General features: G+C 38.4%; 1 protein-coding gene across 2 annotated transcripts in view; it reads left to right on the top strand.

Annotated features, from left to right (window-relative positions):
• LOC133243936 (ATP-binding cassette sub-family C member 4-like) overlaps positions 1-21,791 on the top strand; it is a 590,639-nt gene that overhangs the window by 331,348 nt on the left and 237,500 nt on the right. Inside the window, exon 27 of one of the 2 annotated variants that reach the window (XM_061410638.1) lies at positions 12,042-12,131. The exons of the other annotated variant lie outside the window; for it this stretch is intronic. Within the exon in view, the coding sequence (XP_061266622.1) occupies positions 12,042-12,131 (90 nt within the window). The remainder of the gene's footprint in view (positions 1-12,041; positions 12,132-21,791) is intronic. 2 annotated transcript variants of the gene reach the window in all.

Raw genomic sequence — 21,791 nt, 5'->3', positions numbered from 1 at the left:
TAAAATAGTGCAACCACTACGGAAATCAACTTGTTGGTTGCTCAGAAAAGTTAATGATGGAAATATCATATGACCTAGCAATTCTACATTAGAATATAAACCCAAAAGAATTGGAAGAAAGGTCTTGAAGAGATACTAGAACATACATGTTATATAGAGCATTATTCTCAACAGCAAAAAGATGGAGGCACCCAAGGGTCTATTGACATATGAATCAACAAACAAAATGTGGTACATATGCATACAGTTGAATATTATACAGCCTTAAAAAAGAAGAAAATTCTAACACATGCTATAGCACAGATAAACCTTGAGAAAACTGAGTTAAGTGAAATAAGCCAGTCACAAAGGACAAATACTGTATGATTCTACTAATAGGAGTTACCTAGAGTAGTAAATTCATGGATACAGGATATAGAATGGTGGGTACCAGGAGTGGCCAGGAGAGGGGAGTTGTTTAATGGGTACAGAGTTTCAGTTCTTCAAGATGAAAGATCTGTCACTGGATGGTGGTGATGGCTGTACAACAATGTGAATGTATTAAATACCACTGAACTGTGCATTTAAAGTGGTTAATCTAGTAAATTTTATGTGTATTTTACCACAGTTTGAAAAAGTTTTTTCAAAGGTATCCCTTTCAAGAAAATGGGAAGACCTTTTTAGAACATTCAGTCCCGATATTTAAAGATTTCCTATGGCTGTTAGATTTATGACTTGTTGTTACAGTAGAAAATAAATGAGCTTAGATTCCTTAGCTTTAGGTTTTGAGGGCCTAGAGGAGCTATCCCACGTTGAAGGTCAGGAAGGGCGGCGGTGAGGAGATACCCCTCGTCCAAGGTAAGGAGCAGCGGCTGCGCTTTGCTGGAGCAGCCGTGAAGAGATACCCCACGCCCAGGTAAGAGAAACCCAAGTAAGATGGTAGGTGTTGCAAGAGGGCATCAGAAGGCAAACACACTGAAACCATACTCACAGAAAACTAGTCAATCTAACCACACTAGGACCACAGCCTTGTCTAACTCAATGAATCTAAGCCATGCCCGTGGGGCAACCCAAGACGGGCGGGTCTTGATGGAGAGATCTGACAGAATGTGGTCCATTGGAGAAAGGAATGGCAAACCACTTCAGTATTCTTGCCTTAAGAACCCCATGAACAGTATGAAAAGGCAAAATGATAGGATACTAAAAGAGGAACTCCCCAGGTCGGTAGGGGCCCAATATGCTACTGGAGATCAGTGGAGAAATAACTCCAGAAAGAAGGAAGGGATGGAGTCAGAGCAAAAACAATACCCAGCTGTGGATGTGACTGGTGATAGAAGGAGCGTCCGATGCTGTAAAGAGCAATATTGCATAGGAACCTGGAATGTCAGGTCCATGAATCAAGGCAAATTGAAAGTGGTCAAAAAAGAGATGGCAAGAGTGAATGTAGACATTCTAGGAATCAGTGAACTAAAATGGACTTGAATGGGTGAATTTAACTCAGGTGACCATTATATCTACTACTACGGGCAGAAATCCCTCAGAAGAAATGGAGTAGCCATCATGGTCAACAAAAGATTCCAAAATGCAGTACTTGGATGCAATCTCAAAAATGACAGTATGATCTCTGTTCGTTTCCAAGACAAACCATTCAATATCACAGTAATCCAAGTCTATGCCCCAACCAGTAACGCTGAAGAAGCTGAAGTTGAACAGTTCTATGAAGACCTACAAGTGCTTTTAGAACTAACACCCAAAAAAGATGTCCTTTTCATTATAGGGGACTGGAATGCAAAAGTAGGAAGTCAAGAAACACCTGGAGTAACAGGCAAATTTGGCCTTGGAATACGGAATGAAGCAGGGCAAAGACTAATAGAGTTTTGCCAAGAAAATGCACTGGTCATAGCAAACACCCTCTTCCAACAACACAAGAGAAGACTCTACACATGGACATCACCAGATGGTCAACACCGAAATCAGACTGATTATATTCTTTTCAGCCAAAGATGGAAAACCTCTATACAGTCAACAAAAACAAGACTAGAAGCTGACTGTGGCTCAGACCATGAACTCCTTATTACCAAATTCAGACTTAAATTGAAGAAAGTAGGGAAAAGCACTAGACCATTCAGGTATGATCTAAATCAAATCCCTTATGATTATACAGTGGAAGTGAGAAATAGATTTAAGGGCCTAGATCTGATAGATAGAGTGCCTGATGAACTATGGAATGACTTTCGTGACATTGTACAGGAGACAGGGATCAAGACCATTCCCAAGGAAAAGAAATGCAAAAAAGCAAAATTGCTGTCTGGGGAGGCCTTACAAATAGCTGTGAGAAGAAGAGAAGCAAAAAGCAAAGGAGAAAAGGAAAGATATAAGCATCTGAATGCAAAGTTCCAAAGAATAGCAAGAAGAGATAAGAAAGCCTTCCTCAGTGATCAGTGCAAAGAAATAGAGGAAAACAGAATGTGAAAGACTAGAGATCTCTTCAAGAAAATTAGAGATACCAAGGGAACATTTCATGCAAACATGGGCTCGATAAAGGACAGAAATGGTATGGACCTAACAGAAGCAGAAGATATTAGGAAGAGGTGGCAAGAATACACAGAAGAACTGTACAAAAAGATCTTCATGACCCAGATAATCACGATGGTGTGATCACTGACCTAAAGCCGTACATCCTGGAATGTGAAGTCAAGTGGGCCTTAGAAAGCATCACTACGAACAAAGCTAGTGGAGGTGATGGCACTCCAATTGAGCTATTTCAAATCCTGAAAGATGATGCTGTGAAAGTGGTACACTCAATATGCCAGCAAATTTGGAAAACTCAGCAGTGGAAAAGGTCAGTTTTCATTCCAATCCCAAAGAAAGGCAATGCCAAAGAATGCTCAAACTACCGCAAAATTGCAGTCATCTCACATGCTAGTAAAGTAATGCTCAAAATTCTCCAAGCCAGGCTTCAGCAATACATGAACCATGAACTTCCTGATGTTCAAGCTGGTTTTAGAAAAGGCAGAGGAACCAGAGATCAAATTGCCAACATCTGCTGGATCATGGATAAAGCAAGAGAGTTCCAGAAAAACATCTGTTTCTGCTTCATTGACTATGCCAAAGCCTTTGACTGTGTGGATCACAATAAACTGTGGACAATTCTGAAAGAGATGGGAGTACCAGACCACCTGACCTGCCTCTTGAGAAATCTGTATGCAGGTCAGGAAGCGACAGTTAGAACTGGAAATGGAAGAACAGACTGGTTCCAAATAGGAAAAGGAGTTCGTCAAGGCTGTATATCATCATCCTGCTTATTTAACTTATATGCAGAGTACATCATGAGAAACGCTGGACTGGAAGAAAGACAAGCTGGACTCAAGATTGCCAGGAGAAATATCAATAACCTCAGATATGCAGATGACACCACCCTTATGTCAGAAAGTGAAGAGGAACTAAAAAGCCTGTTGATGAAAGTGAAAGTGGTGAGTGAAAAAGTTGACTTAAAGCTCAACATTCAGAAAACGAAGATCATGGCATCTGGTCCCATCACTTCATGGGAAATAGATGGGGAAACAGTGGAAACAATGTCTGACTTTATTTTGGGGGCTCCAAAGTCACTACAGATGGTGACTGCAGCCATGAAATTAAAAGACGCTTACTCCTTGGAAGGAAAGTTATGACCAACCTAGATAGCATATTCAAAAGCAGAGACATTACTTTGCCAACAAAGGTTCATCTAGTCAAGGCTATGGTTTTTCCTATGGTCATGTATGGATGTGAGAGTTGGACTGTGAAGAAGGTTGAGCACTGCAGAATTGATGCTTTTGAACTGTGGTGTTGGAGAAGACTCTTGAGAGTCCCTTGGACTACAAGGAGATCCAACCAATCCATTCTGAAGGAGATCAGTCCTGGGATTTCTTTGGAGGGAATGATGCTGAAGCTGAAACTCCAGTACTTTGGTCACCTCATGTAAAGAGTTGACTCACTGAAAAAGACTGTGATGCTGGTAGGGATTGGGGCAGGAGGAGAAGGGGACGAAAGAGGATGAGATGGCTGGATGGCATCACTGACTCGATGGACGTGAGTCTGAGTGAACTCCTGGAGTTGGTGTTGGACAGGGAGGCCCGGTGTGTTGCGATTCATGGCGTCACGAAGAGTCGGACACGACTGAGCGACTGAACTGATCTCTGAAATGGCCATGTGAGATTAGTTAGTAGAACTAAAGGGCATGTCTGTAAAGTCCTTTCATATCCTTGGAAAAAAGCTTTAGAAACATGCCCTACATTATTTCAAAGCTTCTTAATAGAAAAAATTTGTATGCTTGTGTACATAAAATAATTCTGTAAATAAATAATATGAGATGATTCTTGGCTCTGCAAATAATATTTGGTAGCACATCTGAGCAAAAACTAAGCATACCTTGACATTAGCATGTTTTGGTTCTGTTCTGTTGGTTTCCATCCTTCCTTTGAGCATGTTCTAGGTACACACTCCAGAGAGTTTACTTAGAAAATAGTGCTAAGCTTTGTGTCCATGTACATTCCACTTTATATGCATTTGTCTCCAAGGTGTAGTGTTGGTTGATTAAAGAGAGAATCTGGAGAGAACTTGCAATATGTAAAGGTTCCCAGGAAACCATTCAGGAGGCAGACAGGGCTGGAATGTTTAAGAGTGTAGGCCAGTGTCAACATGACTCACAGTTTTATTCCTGCTCTGCCTCATATGACTGTGTTGCCTTGATGACGTCACTTGGCTGCCAAGCTTCAGCATTCTCATCCTTAGACCAAGTCTGAGAATCATTGCCAAACAGATTTGTTATGAAGATGTAATTGGATGAGATAATGTTTGTGTCCATGTCTGGTTCTTGGGAAAGCTCAATCATTAGGAAATGTTATTATTCATAAGGATCAGGGCACTGGCCTGTGGGTATTATTTCTGTTTAAGTAAAAAGACTAACACATTCTGGAGTGACTTTACTCTTTAATTTCTGCTTATGTATTCATGGTCCTTGGTGATTTTCTTTATATTTATGGTTACAATATAAACTAAGTTGTTTATATAAATATAAATAGTAAAGCAAATAAACAAAAAATAAAATAGGAATTTTGGGGAAAAGTGTAACAGAGAAATGTATCTAACATTTTCCACCAAGAGCAAGAAGACAGACTAACATTTTGTGCTTTGATTTCTGGCACGCCTCCCACCATGTCTTTCCTGACCACTGCCTTGTACACACTGGTACTTTCTTAATTTAACACCAAGACCTCTGGCCTTTTCTCAGCCCTCCACACTCCCTTGACTATTTTTTTCCCTCTCTTTAAGGACAGGGCCTATATTTCTCATTTCTGTTCCTTTAGTGCTTGTGACAGTCCCCGAGAAGTTACATGTGTATTCATAATCCCTTGTTTGTAGAATCATTAATACATTTTTAGCCCCTTATCCTATCATTTCTTGCTTAATTTTCACAGTTCTGGTGTTATCCTTACCTGACAGATTTAAAAGCTGAGGAACTGGGAGCTTATCCCACTTACAGTAAGGTGCAGAGCCAGGTTTCAAATATTGTGTGTGTCTGATTATTTTTTTAAACTGAAGCATAGTTGATTCACAGGGTTTTAATTGTACAGCAAAGTGGCTCAGTTTTATATGTTTTACATATGTAAAATTTTATATAAATATATATTTATATATATATAATATGTGTGTATGTATACACATATATATATTTTACAGATTCTTTTATCATAGGTTATTGCAAGATACTACACACAGTTCCCTGTTCTATACAATACATCCCTTTTATCTATTTTGTATATAGTCGTGTGTATCTATTATTACCAGGTTTCTAATTTATCCCTCCACATTGCTTACATCTTTTGTAGCCACTAGATTCTTTTCTTATTGCAAAATTCAGACTTAAATGAAGAAAGTAGGGAAAACCACTAGACCATTCAGATATGATCTAAATGAAATCCCTTATGATTATACAGTGGAAGTAACAAATAGATTCGTGGCATTAGATCTGATAGAGTTCCTAAAGAACTATGTATGGATGGAGGTTTGTGACATTATACAGGAGGTGGTGATCACAACCATCCTCAGGAAAAAGAAATGTAAAAGGGTGAAATGGTTGTCTGAGCAGGCCTTACAAATAGCTGAGAAAAGAAGAGAAGCTAAAGGCAAAGGAGAAAAGGAAAGATATACCCATCTGAATGCAGAGTTCCAAAAAATAGCAAGGAGAGATAAGAAAGCCTTCTTCAGTGATCAATGCAAAGAAATACAGGAAAACAATAGAATGGGAGAGAGATCTCTTCAGGAGAAGGCAATGGCACCCCACTCCAGTACTCTTGCCTGGAGAATCCGATGGATGGAGGAGCCTGGTAGGCTTAGTCCATGGGGTCGCTAAGAGTAGGACACGACTAAGCAACTTCACTTTCACTTTTCACTTTCCTGCACTGGAGAAGGAAATGGCAACCCACTCCAGTGTTCTTGCCTGGAGAATCCCAGGGACGGGGGATCCTGGTGGGCTGCCGTCTATAGGGTCACACAGAGTCGGACATGACTGAAGTGACTTAGCAGTAGCAGAGATCTCTTCAAGAAAATTAGAGATACCAAGGGAACATTTCATGCAAAGATGGGCTCTATAAAGGACAGAAATGGTATGGACCTAAAAGAAGCAGAAGATATTAAGAAGAGGTGGCAAGAATACACAGAAGAACTGTACAAAAAGATCTTCATGACCCAGATGATCACGATGGTGTGATCACTCACCTAGAGCCAGACATCCTGGAATACGAAGTCAGTGGGCCTTAGGAAGAATGAGCAAAGCTAGTGGAGGTGATGGAATTCCAGTTGAGCTATTTCCAATCCTGAAAGATGATGCTGTGAAAGTGCTGCACTCAACATGCCAGCAAATTTGGAAAACTCAGTAGTGGCCACAGAACTGGAAAAGGTCAGTTTTCATTCCAATCCGAAAGAAGGGCAATGACAAAGAATGTTTAAACTACTGCACAATTGCATTCAACTCGCACAATAGCAAAGTAATGCTCAAAATTCTCTAAGCTAGGCTTCAACAATCCATGAACTGAGAACTTCCAGAGGTTCAAGCTGAATTTACAAAAAGCGGAGTAACCAGAAATAAAACTGCCAACATCGGTTGGATCACAGAAAAAGCAAGAGAATTCCAGAAAAACATCTATTTCTCGTTTATTAACTACACCAAAGCTTTTGACTGAGGATCACAACAAAATGTGGAAAATTTTTCAAGAGATGGGAATCACAAGCCACCTTAAATGCCTCCTGAGAAATCTGTATGCAGGTCAAGAAGTAACAGTTAGAACGGGACATAGAACAACAGACTAGTTCGAAATTGGAAAAGGAGGACATCAAAGCTGCATATTGTCACCCTGCTTATTTAACGTATGCAGAGTACATCATGTGAAATGCCGACCTGGATGAAGCACAAGCTGGAATCAAGACTGCAGGGAGAAATATCAATAACCTCAGATATGCAGATGACACCACCCTTATGGCAGAAAGTAAAGAGGAACTAAAGAGCCTCTTGATGAAAGTTAAAACAGATAGTGAAAAAGCTGGCTTAAAACTCAACATTCAAAAAAAATAAGATCATTGTATATGGTCCCATCACTTCATGGCAGGTAGATGAGGAAACAATGGAAACAGTGAGAGACCATTTTCTTGGGCTCCAAAATCACTGCAGATGGTGACTGCAGTCATGTAATTAAAAGACACTTCTACTTGGAGGAAAGACTATGACAAACCTAGACAGCATATTAAAAAGCAGAGACATTACTTTGTTGACAAAGGTCCATCTAGTCAAAGCTATGGTTTTTCCAGCAGTCATGTATGGATGTGAGTGTTGGGCCATAACGAAGACTGAGTGCTGATAAACTGATGCTGTTGAACTGTGGTGTGGGAGAAGATTCTTGAGAGTCCCTTGGACTGCAAGGATATCAAATCAGTCAATCCTAAAGGAAATTAGTCCTGAATATTCATTGGAAGGTTTGATGCTGAAGCTCCAATACTTTGGCCACCTGATGTGAAGAGCTGATTCATTAGAAAAGACCCTAATTCTGGCCAAGACTGAAGACAGGAGAAGGGGATGACAGAGGATGAGATGGTTGGATGACATCACTGATTTGATGGACATGAGTTTGAGCCAGCTCCAGGAGTTGGTGATGGACAGGGAAGCCTGGTGTACTGCAGTCCATGTGGTTGAACAGAGTCAGATATAGCTGAGGGGCTGAACTGAGTGTGTTTTCTATGTGTGTGAGTCTATCTCTGTGTTGTAAACAAGTTCATTTCTATCAGTTTTAAGATTCCACATATGAGTGATCTCATGTGATGTTTGTCTTTCTCTGTCTGACTTATTTAATTTAGTCTGACAACCTCTGGGTCCCCATCCTTGTTGCTGCGATTGGCATAATTTCATTTTTGTATGGCTGATAATATTCCATTATATGTTTGCATATGTGTGTATATCCCACATCTTCTTTATTCATTCATCTGCCATGGACATATCTTGGCTATTTTAAGTACTTCTGCTGTGAATACTGGGGTACATGTATCTTTTTGAATTAGGATTTTTGTCTTGTCTGGATATATGCTGAGGTGTGGAGTTGTTGAATCACATGATATCTCTCTTTCTGTTTTCTTAAGGAACCTCCACATTGTTTTCCATAACTGCACCAGTTTACATTGCCACAAACAGTGTGGGAAGGTACCCTTTTCTCCATACCCTCTCCAGCATTTATTATTTGTAGACTTTTTAATGATGGCCATTCTGCCCTGTGTGCAGTCATACCTCACTGTCATTTTGATCTACATTTCTCTAATAATTAGTGATGTTGAATACCTTTTCATATTCATATTGGCCATTTGTATTTCTCTTTGGAGAATCTCTAGGTCTTCAGCCCATGTTTTGATTGCAATGTTTGCTTCTTTGATATTGAGCTGTATAAGCTATTGTATATACAGAAATCTCTTGCCTTTATACAAACTAAAACCAAAGTATCAGAAAGAGAAATTAAGGAAACAATCTCACTAGCCATCATGTCGAAGGAAGAAAAAACAACACTAGGAATAACTAGGAATAAACCTACCTAAGAAAACAAAAGACCTATTGTCCAAAACTATAAGACACTTGATGAAAAAAATCAAAGACGATACAAACAGATGGAAAGATATACTCTGTTCTTAGATTGGAAGAATCAATATTGTTGAAAAGGACTATTTACAGATTCAATGCAATCCCTATCAAATTACCAGTGGCAGTTTTCACAGAACTAGAACAAAAAAAGTTTTTTTTTTTTTTAATTTGTATGTAAACAGAAAAGACCTCAAATAGTGAAAATGGTCTTGAGAAAGAGCAAAACTGGAGGAATCACAGTCTCTGACTTCAGACTATACTACAAAGATACAGTAATGGAAAAAGTACATTACTGTCACAGAAACTAGACACATAGATTAGTGGAACAGGATAGAAAACCCAGAAATGCACCCATGCACTATGGTCAGTTAATCAAAGACAAAAGAGGAAAGAATATGTAATGGAATAAATAAATTCCTTCCAGTCTTCAATAAATAGTGCTGGGAAATCTGGACAACTACATGTAAAAGAATGAAATTAGAACTTTCTCTAATACCATATGCAAAAATAATGTCAAAATGAATTAAAGACCTAAAGACTGTAAAACGTGATCCAATAGGAAAATATAGACAGAATACTCTTTGACACAAAGCACAGCAATATATATTCTTGGATCTGTCCCCTAAAGTCATGGAAACAAAAACAAAAATAAACTAGGTCCAATGGGACCTAGTTAAACTTAAAAGAATTTGCAGTGCAAAGGCAACCATAAATAAAACCGAGAAGCCAGCCTATGGAATGAAAAAAAAAATTGCAAATGTTGCAGCCAACAAGGTATTAATTTCTGAAATATACTAACAGGATTCAAATTTAAAGAGATTCCCAAGGACCTGGGTAGGCAGAGACATAGGAGTGTTGACATAGACCCTGAGTCCTGGGGGGATCTTTCAGAAATGAATGCTGTGTTCATAAGAAGTTCTCCTCAATTTGTGTTCAAAATTTCAGCAATAAAGAAAAATGAAAGCTCTTCCTAAATAATTCCTTGAACAGAACAGGTAGCTGAAGTATGTTCATCCTTCGTGCTGAAGATCTGAAGTAGTTAAGTATGTTTCCCAGAAAGAACACTGATTGTGATTATGTTCGGGGAGTAGCTGCTTATCTGAAAGGGTCTGGAAAATGAAGATGGAGAAAAGAGGAATATTGTTGACTAGCCTCCCCTTGCCTGGACACATCATCTGTTTTAACCTCATGCACACAACTGAAGGATGAGAAATTGCCTGCATGTAGAAATATTAGGGTTGATAGTTACAAACAGTAAGAAGTTTTATGAAAATCTAAAGTAGAATGATGGTTATTACCCTGAAAAGGAACCATTACTATTGCATAGATTGTTGTTTATTCTTTGATTCTAGATTCAAGAGTTTTAAGGGAGACCTTAAATTTGGGTCTTGGGATTTTTTCAGTTCAGTAATCATTTTGAAATGCCTGACCAGTGATTTCACTGCTTTGGAGGCATATTGGCCACTTAATCAACTTTGGGCAAATAAAGCTCCTTTTTTTAAAATATAAATTTATTTATTTTAATTGAAGGTTAATTACTTTGCAATATTGTATTGGTTTTGCCATACATTAACATGAATCTGCCACAGGTATACACAGATGTATAGAATAAAGCTCCTTTTATCATGTCTTTTTAATTTTGGATTTTTCTTAGAGATACACATTTTTTAGTGGCGTACCCTGAGTCTTCTGCATTCATTTGTCTCTCACCATACTTAAAACAGAGACAATATTGAAAGAAGGTACAAGAGGCTGTCTGAGTGTCATTCTTCTTCATGACTAGGCAAAATAAATGTCTTTCTTCTTTATCTTTAGTCTCAGGCTTTTGTGAAGTGAAGCCCCAAGGCCAGGCACGATTTTGAGGCTGGTGATTCCGAGCAGTTCCGGCCACTTGTGGAAGCGTCAGGTCTCCTCTTGTTCCCACACGTGTGCCTCCCCTTGTTCTGCCCCCTTCACTGAAAGGAGCCTATTGGGCTCTTCTCTGCTCATATTATGTGACCTGGCTTACTAGAGCCTTCCAGAAGAAAATGTAAATATTCTACGTGAGCTTTTGTACAAGATTCTATCTTGAAACTTGGAAGGACACATATATTTCTAGGGTAATTTACTTGTGGCTCCTCCAAAAGTAGAACAGGAAAAGTTATTTAAATAATTTTATTATGACCCAGGTCATAATGGGTTTCAGGTCATCCTGACCTTGCAGTTAATAATGAGGTTCTGTGAAGCAGGTCATCCTGAAACACAGGTGAAAGAATGTGGGGATCAGGTTGATGCAGAATCCGAGGAGATCTCTCCATGGACAGAGGTGCTGCAGACTCCAGGAGCTGATTTCTCTTTGCACCTGTGGGGATATTCCTTTCATACAAATGAAGAGATTCCATATCCTATAGGACTGACCAGTGGAGAGAAGAGCCTAGTTTATTCTTCAGTGCCAGCGTGTAAATATTTAATGGTTTTGCTTTGAGGCACAAACCTCAACTAATCATGTGATTTATATTTCCCAGTCACACTAGGATTGACAGCTAGTTTATGTAGATCTTGATGTAAATTTCTCCAGGAATTATATCCTCAGTTTGCATGTGTGTGCTTAAGCAGATATTCCCAGGAAGCCTTTTTTTTTTTTTTTTAAATCAAATCCTCCTTTCTCTTCTTCAGTTTTTTTTTCTTATGATAAAAAACTTCTTCAACACTTTCTTCTGTTAATGTTCAGGAGTCTGGAAGACATTTTGTAGCACATTTTGTACATGGAAAATTATTTTATAATGTTTTCTAAACATATGTTTGCAACTTTATTATTAAAAATTACAGTGAATTTTGATATTTTATATTTCAATTCTGTTCTGTAAGCATTGGATATAATACAAAGAGGTTAAGGTAATAACATTCACTATTTTGGGGTATTTAGGAGCCTGTTTTATTCACTGGAAGAATGAGGAACAATCTGGATCCTTTTAATGAACATACAGATGAGGAACTGTGGAATGTCTTAGAAGAGGTAATTTATTAATATTAAATATAATTAACTTGTTAGCATCAGTATCTATGTGTGTACATTTAGAGCATTGAAGGTAATTAAGAGGAACTTAACAGCTTAACTGACTTTGTTTACATCCTAGAAGAACATTGATGATATGTCTGCACTTAAAATGTGTGTTAATTGATGATGATGAAAACCAACAATATAACTTGGAAATATAATTGCCATATTTCCATTTTAGCTTTTTCCTTAAAACGTTGAATGACTAGATACATTATCTTGTCCTTAGCAGAGCACTAAACTAGATTTTAAAGCTGTGGGATCAAATTCTACTAGTGATATAGTGATGTAATTACCCTAATTACCCTCCAGTGTTCATTTTATTCTTCTGGTCTTAGGGAACATCTACTAAGTGGAGATAAGAGTAGTTTTTCATTATTAACTGAAAGATGTGAATGAGATCAGACCAATAAAATGAGGAAGTTTCATAGTAAAGTGTTTATAAAAGTATATTATAGAGTTGGAATGTGAGAAGACAGAAGACAGAGGTACGCGCAGTCATGTCTGACTCTTTGCAACCCCACAGACTGTAGCCTGCCAGGCTTCTCTGTCCATGGAATTCTCCAGGCAAGAATACTGGAGTGGGTTGCCATTCCCTTGTCCAGGGGATCTTCTCAACCCAGGGATCGAACCCTGAGTCCCCCACATTGCAGGCAGATTCTTTACTGTCTGAGCCACCAGGAAAGCCCTGGAATATGAGAATGACTATTTATTGGTGATTGCCGGAATCAAGATTGCCGGGAGAAATATCAATAACCTCAGATATACAGATGACACCACCCTTATGGCAGAAAGTGAAGAGGAACTAAAAAGCCTCTTGATGAAAGTGAAAGTGGAGAGTGAAAAAGTTGGCTTAAAGCTCAACATTCAGAAAATGAAGATCATGGCATCTGGTCTCATCACTTCATGGGAAATAGATGGGGAAACAGTGGAAACAGTGGCTGACTTTATTTTTCTGGGCTCCAAAATCACTGCAGATGGTGACTGCAGCCATGAAATTAAGACACTTACTCCTTGGAAGGAAAGTTATGACCAACCTAGATAGCATATTCAAAAGCCGAGACATTACTTTCCAACAAAGGTCCGTCTAGTCAAGGCTATGGTTTTTTCCTGTGGTCATGTATGGATGTGAGAGTTGGACTGTGAAGAAGGCTGAGTGCCAAAGAATTGATGCTTTTGAACTGTGGTGTTGGAGAAGACTCTTGAGAGTCCCTTGGACTGCACGGAGATCCAACCAGTCCATTCTGAGGGAGATCAGCCCTGGGATTTCTTTGGAGGGAATGATGCTGAAGCTGAAACTCCAGTACTTTGACCACCTCATGCAAAGAGTTGACTCACTGGAAAAGACTCTGATGCTGGGAGGGATTGGGGGCAGGAGGAGAAGGGGACGAAAGAGGATGAGATGGCTGGATGGCATCACTGACTCGATGAACGTGAGTCTGAGAGAACTCCGGGAGTTGGTGATGGACAGGGAGGCCTGGCGTGCTACAATTCATGGGGTTACAGAGTCAGACACTACTGAGCGACTGAACTGAACTGAACTGAACTGATGTCATTTTAATGCTGCAACATGAATGCAGGTAACAGAACCCTGGAGAATTTGCTAAGTTTTTACATGAATAGGTTTATTTTTAGAGAATTTTCTGTCATTTGTGTCATGTTTTCCTTTGCCCCACTTCTTTGAATTTCCTTACTCTTGTGTGAAACATTTTTGACCATTAACTTGCTGTTGGTTTGAATATTTAATACAATTTATTTTGTGTATTTTCCCTCATTTTATAAATAAATTCTACTGATGGCACAAACTCTAGACTTCTAAACCATAGACAGTCTTTGAATTTCTCCTAGGACCTAGCTCAGTCTTTTGCTTCTAAAAAGTAAGCACATGCATTCCTATACACTAACAACGAAAGATCAGAAAGAGAAATTAGGAAACAATCCCATTACTGTTGCAACAAAAAGAATACAATACCTAAGAATAAACCTATTGAAGGAGGCAAAAAATCAGTACTCAGAAAACTGTAAGATACTGACAAAGGAAACCAAAGACAACACAAACAGATTGAAGGATATATCATGTTCTTGGATTTCAAGAATCAATATTGTGAAAATAACTATACTACCCAAAGAATCTACAGATTCAATACAATCCTTATGAAATTACCAGTGGTGTTTTTCATAGAATTAGGGCTAAAAATTTTACAATTTGTATGGAAACACAGACAATCCCGAATAGCCAAAGCAATCTTAAGAAAGAAAAAATGAAGCTGGGAAAATTAGGCTCCTTGATTTCAGACTACATTATTAAGTTGACCAAAAAGTTCATTATGTAAGATGTTATAGAAAAACCCAAATGACCTTTTTGACAAATTCAATGCAGAGCTACAGTAAGCAAGATGGTTTGGTACTGCCACAAAAAAAAAAAAAAAAAAACAGAAACATAGATCAATGGAATAGGATAGAAAGCCCAGAGATAAACTCACATACCTATGGTCACCTAATCTATGATGAAGGAGGCAAGAATACAGAATGGAGGGAAAACATCTCTTCAGTAATTGGTGCTGGGAAAATTGGATGGCTACATCTAAAAGAATGAAATTAGAACACTCCCTAATACCATAAACAAAAATAAAGTTAAAATGAATTAAAGACCTAAATGTAAGATCAGACACAATAAAACTCTTAGAGGAAACATAGGAAAAAAACATTCTTTGACATAAATAATTCTAAATTTTTGATTGTTCTCTTCATTTCAGAGAAGTGTGGCATAGTTCTTTAATTGTTGTTGTTGTTGTTGTTACACAAATCTGAGTGATTTTTTTTCTTATTTTGAATTGATGTGTTTGTCATTTAGTGTTACCCTCCCAGGGAAGCTCTGAAATCTGTAACATATGGATGAGCCTTGACTGTGAGCAGGCAGTTTTAGAGGCCTGACAATTTTCAGCCAGTAATTCTGGTTTGTGAAGGATGTCAGCACTGAGTCTTTACACACCCACCGAGCTTTCCAGCAATGTGGGGATTTTGTTTTTCTGCTGCTACTGCTGCTGCTGCTAAGTCGCTTCAGTTGTGTCCGACTCTGCGACCCCATAGACGGCAGCCCACCGGGCTCCACTGTCCCTGGGATTCTCCAGGCAAGAACACTGGAGTGGGTTGCCATTTCCTTCTCCTTTGTTTTCCTAAATTGGGCAAATTGCTTTCCTTCTCCTGCCCTAAAATAAGTGCACCTCTGATTTCATATAAGTTTGTGAGTCTATAGTGAAATTCTAGGAGAGAAGAGTGGAGAGCAGTTAACTATCAAATGTAATAAAAGATAGGTTGATCCACTGATCTTTTTTTTATTTTATTTTTAAACTTTACAAAATTGTATTAGTTTTGCCAAATATCAAAATGAATCCACCATAGTTATACATGTGTTCCCCATCCTTAACCCTCCTCCCTCCTCCCTCCCCAAACCCTCCCTCTGGGTCGTCCCAGTGCACTAGCCCCAAGCTTCTAGTATCGTGCATCGAACCTGGACTGGCAACTCGTTTCATACATGATATTATACATGTTTCAATGCCATTCTCCCAAATCTTCTCACCCTCTCCCTCTCCCACAGAGTCCATAAGACTGTTCTATACATCAGTGTCTCTTTTGCTGTCTTGTACACAGGGTTATTGTTACCATCTTTCTAAATTCCATATATATGCGTTAGTATACTGTATTGGTGTTTTTCTTTCTGGCTTACTTCACTCTGTATAATAGGCTCCAGTTTCATCCACCTCATTAGAACTGATTCAAATGTATTATTTTTAATGGCTGAGTAATACTCCATTGTGTATATGTACCATAGCTTTCTTATCCACTGATCTTGAATTTACAGGACAGTTTTAATGGTGAAATTATTATATCTTAAAACAAACTGGAAGTACTGGTAAATTATTTTTCTATTTGTTTCTCAGCTGATATATATATATATATTTTTACAGATTCTCAGGTAGAAAAATTACTCTAGAATTTTAGAAGACATTGTTCCATGGACAGAGAGGCAATGTTAATCTAAATTTTAAAAATGATGAAGTGGTAGAAGGGGTATATAACACTAAGATCTACCTTTATTTAAACTACATTTGGAGCTTTCTATAAAAAGAAACAGACATGAGTTTATTTCAAAAGTGAAGTATGTGGTTTCCATGTATTGCTTCTGTAATTGAGCCAGTTTACTTTGGTAATATCACTTAGAGAAATCATCCGATCATTGTGTTTCTCTAGGAATTGCCTCTTTATGACTGTTTTAAAGGAAACCTACCAAATCTTTCATTGAAAACATACAGATGTGATAAAGAAAAGTTCCTAAAGAAATAGAATAATGGGGTGATTTATCACTCTAAGTGTGTGCATGTGCATGCTTGGTCGTATCTGACTTTTTGTGACCCTCTGTGGAACTGTAGCCCACCAGACTCATCTGTCCATGTAGTTTTCCAGGCAAGAAATACTGGAGTGGGTTGCTGTTTTCTTTCTCCAGGGGATCTTCCCAAACCAGGAATTGAATCCACATCTCTTGCATCTCCTGCATTGTTAGGAGGATTCAAAACCACTGTAGCACCTGGAAAGCCCATCACTCTATGAGGTATCACTAAATCAGTGATGTCAATTTTTAAGTAACTCAAAACCCTAGTTATTAGTTTGTAAATTGTGCCAAACTGGACATGTGAACCCAAATTCACAGGAGTGGCCTGAGCATGAGTAGGAGGGAACGGCTATGTTTTCTTCTTTTAAAGTCTTCTAATTCTGTTCCCTCCTTCTTCCTTGGGACAGATGGACACTCAGAAGGGAGACAGTGCAATGGATGCTGACCATCTCATCTTGGTTATTTTTCAAAATATGCTGAAAATACATTTTTTCATATACTGAAAACTAGCCACCTTACTATAAATTGACAAAAGCTCATTAGTTAATTAGTTCTGATTGAGGCGTTAAGAAACAAAGACAATGTCACACATATAACATAAATATACCTGAAGATGAAGCACCTTATCAGTCAAAGGTTAAAAGAGCACAGTAGATAAAACTCTCGAAATGAATCATCAGTGTGTTGCTTCTGAGTAAAGTAAATCAGAAAGAAAAACACCAAGACAGTATATTAACACACACACACACACACACACATACACACACACACACACACACACACACACATATATATAATTTAGAAAGATGGTAATGATGAACCTATGTGCGAGACAGCAAAAGAGACACAGATGTAAAGAACAGACTTTTGGACTCCTTGGGAGAAGGTGAGGGTGGGATGATTTGAGAGAATAGCATTGAAACATGTATATTATCATATGTGAAATAAATCACCAGTCCAGGTTCGATGCATGAGTCAGAGTGCTCAGGGCTGGTGCACTGAGATGACCCTGAGGGATGGGATGGGGAGGGAGGTGGGAGGTGGTTTCAGGATGAGGAACACATGTACACTCATGGCTGATTTTTGTCAATGTATGGCAAAAACCACTACAATATTGTAAAGTAAGTAGCCTCCAATTAAAATAAATAAATTAACTAAGAAAATAAAAACAAAACAGCTTAGGTTCTGGGATATGAAGTTAAGCATTCAGTCTGTCCAGTCAAAACTGGGGAAGAAATCATGCAGTCAAATGTTTGATATTAATAGTGTCTCTGTTTGGACTATGGCATCTAGTCCCATCACTTCATGGCAAATAGATGGGGGAACAGGGGAAACAGTGGCTGACTTTATATTTTTGGGCTCCAAAATCACTGCAGATGGTAGCTGCAACCATGAAATTAAAAGACGCTTACTCCTTGGAAGGAAAGTTATGACCAACCTAGACAACATATTAAAAAGCAGAGACATTACTTTGTCAACAAAGTTCCGTCTAGTCAAGGCTATGGTTTTTCCAGTAGTCATATATGGATGTGAGGGTTGGACTATAAAGAAAGCTGAGTGCCAAAGAATTAATGCCTTTGAAATGTGGTGTTGGGAAAGACTCTTGAGAGTCCCTTGGACTGCAAGGAGATCCAACCACTCCATCCTAAAGGAAATCAGTCCTGAATATTCATTGGAAGGACTGATGTTGAAGCTGAAACTCCAGTATTTTGGCCATCTGATGTGAAGAGCTGACTCATTTGAAAAGACCCTGATGCTGGGAAAGATTGAGGGTAGGAGGAGAAGGGAATGACAGAGGATGAGATGGTTGGATGGCATCACCGACTCAATGGACATGAGTTTGAGTAAACTCCGGGAGTTGGTGATGGACGGGAGGCCTGGCGTGCTGCGGTCCATGGGGTCTCAAAGAGTTGGACACGACTGAGCAACTGAACTGAATTGTTTGGACAGAAGTGTGTCTTATCAGACAGGAAACGAAGATACAGAAACCTGGGCATCAGCAGCCTGTGCATCAGGAACCACGTGGTTCAGTCCTTGCTGTGGGACAGCTCATATATCCACTTCCTGGGGCCTTGTATTAGGTAAACTAGCTCTCTTTTTACTTCGTTTAATGCTGGTCCTGCTCTAGTAAAAGCTCTTCTCCATCTGTGGGTTGCATTTCCCTGTCTCCTTCTAGCCCACACTCACCTTTCTTTTTGAAAAAATAAATAAATAAAAAAGGTTCCACACAATATAGAAACTGTCTGACATCTGTGTTGACCTTCTATGAGGGGTGTTGGTGCATGGTTGGTAGATAGAGTATATGTAGTAGGTACACTGAAAATCTTTATGGAGATAGAAATAGGGTACCTTCAATTTCAGTGTATTATTTTTCAATTTTGTTATATTCTATTATTTTCCCAAACTCAAAAACAATCTGAAGGATTCTGTACTGAGATGTATAATTTTGGATAGTATTATTTACTCCATTTTCCTTAAATCATAACTTTTTCAGTGCTTTCCACTGTTTAAAATGTGAAGTTGTGGTATCTTGGAGCCAGTTAATTGTTATAAGAATATATTCCTTTTACACTTACACTTAATAAGAAAAGAGTGTTATATATAAATTATTTATCTATGTGGATTTATTTTCTAATTTATAGGAACAGATATGTCACATGAGATTCACTCATGCCTTCATTCATACAGCCAACAAATATCGACTGAGAGCTTGTTAGACAGGCATTGTTGCAGACTCTGGGGCTATCACAATCATCAAAAGACAAAGTCTCTACCATTTTGAAGCTTAAATTCTCTTGGAGAAGATGGAAAACAAGCCAATGCATATGTAACAAGGTCTCAGTGCTGATACACACAAAGGAGAAAAATGGAGCAGACCATGAAGAGAGCCTAGCTGACAATATTATTAATATTGGGCAATGTCTATTGATCTGTTGACAATTCTACATGTACTGATTCATTTTATACTCTATCAATGTTAGGTACTCATCTTTATAATTATGATATTATGATATTATAGTCTTAGAGTTTAGAAAGCTAAGGTAGAGTAAGTTTAGTAACTCGTCCAGTTGGCAGAGCCAGGCAGGACTTACGCCCAGACTGTCTGAATAAAGCCTCCAATTTTTTTTTTTTTTCTGTGCTGGTTCTTCATTGCTGCTTGCAGGCTTTATCTAGTTGCAGCAAACAGGGGCTACTCTTTGTTGCAGTGCACAGGCTTCTCACTGACATGGCTTCTTCTGTTGTGGCACCTGGACTCTGGAGCTCACAGGCTTCAGTACTGTGGCCTGCAGGCTCAGGAGTTGCAGCCTGTGGGCTCTAGAGTTGGGCTCAGTAGTTGTGGCACATGGGTTCACTTGCCCCTTGCCATGTGGGATCTTCCTGGGCCGGCGATGAAACCCATGTCCTCTGCATTGGCAGGAGGATTCTTAACCATTGGACCACCAGAAAGTCCCAAGTCTCCAATTTATTGTTTTAAAATTTTCAAATCACAGGAGCATTGAAGGAATAGTATGATGAACACATATACACATTCACCTCATTTATCAGCTGTTAGTATCTTCCCATATTTTCTCCACCTCTTCTATAATCTATATTTTTCTGAATTGTTTGTAAGTTGTAGAAATGTTTATTAAAAGTTGGATTTCACCTTTAAATACATAAATGTACACCTTATAAGAACAAGTACATTCCCTTATATGTCCTAACACAGTTATCTCAATCAATAAATTTAATAGTAATATTATACTATTATCTGTATATTTTCAGAGTCTTTAGTTGTAACTCCTAGTTATTATTGTCTCTGCTTCTATTGTTCTTTTTACCCATTTTAATACTTAATTATAACTTGATTTTGTCATTACACTACAGAAGGCCTTCATATTCATATATTCTCATAGCCATCCCTGATTTATAAATGAAGACAGTCTCAGCAAACAACATTTTTTTTGGGGGGGGGGGGGTTGTTCCCCTCACAAACTTTTTTCCTTGTGAAGCCAATATGGACAAATTCATAGGAAAGTGTAAAATCAAATTAGTGATGAGATGTCATCCAAGTCAGAGGCAAGTATGAGTCAGGAAGTCAGTCTTAACCAAGTTCAACCACTTGCACCACAAGCCAAATCTTACCCTTTAGATTTTGTGTACTTTTCATGCTAACACTACCTACCGATACCATATTTATTCCTAACTCAGAATTCCCCTTTCATGGGATTGGACTCATCAAGAACATAACTCAGGTTCACATTCATAGATGTGCTCCAGCATTTAGGATACCTGAAAAATGAAAAAATGAAAACACTGCTCACTCACCCTTGGTATGTTGTTATCTGACATTATAATGTGTCAGATAACGTATCAGCCATCACTCATCATCTGTTGGTCTCCTAATTTGAAGTGTATTTCTTCTTTGTTCTTCAACTTCAAGTATAGCCTGAGTTTGGTTATTGCTTTATAATACTTTTCCAAAATAAATATTTATTGAACTAACCCCTACCACCAAATATACTTTCAGATTATCTCTGGCAGTTAAAAGTTTGTTTTTTTCTAATCTTGTGAGTACAATTTTATGAAGATATATTAATATAAACATCACCTATAACCATATTCTGGGGTAAATAAGATGTTGTGTCTTACTTTTCATGAGTTTTCTTTCACTGCAAGACATTTATGACACTGAGGAAAATTCACTTGATTGGTCCACTATTTATAGAATTAAACTTGGGAAAGAGCCATCACCAGAGCAGGTTCCAGGATTATTAATGCACCTTATAGTGCAGTTTGCCATTGTTTGAATTTGTATAAACTTCACCAAATAGTAAAGTGCTGGTAGGATTATATCTTCAGAGCAAAAGACTTCCTGTAAAAATTTTTAAGTTTTTCTTTAGTGTACCAACTTCTATGCAAAAGGAGCTTTGGGAAACTGGACTCAACCATAAAGATTGTTTTAACTTTTCTGCTTAAACCACATTGGAAGAAACAGCTTCATTTTTTGAGAGACTTCTTAGCTAATCCCTAGGTGGGTTTTCTGGAAGATGTCCTTTGGCAGGGATCAGGTATATTGAGATCTTTCTGTCCTGACTTGACTCCACCATCTTTCTCAGTGAACACTCTTTGGAAAGAGCTCTCCCCTTCACCTGGCTGTACATATAAGATACATAAGAAGTCCTGAGGATGTCAAAGTTCTGATGTGTAAGAGGCTTGTCTACTTTAGTAACAGTTTGCTTAGGAAA

Source organism: Bos javanicus, unplaced genomic scaffold (genome assembly GCF_032452875.1).
Source record: "Bos javanicus breed banteng unplaced genomic scaffold, ARS-OSU_banteng_1.0 tig00001600_1, whole genome shotgun sequence".
NCBI classification, from domain to species: domain Eukaryota; kingdom Metazoa; phylum Chordata; class Mammalia; order Artiodactyla; family Bovidae; genus Bos; species Bos javanicus.
This window is presented reverse-complemented; position numbering and strand designations above follow the sequence as displayed.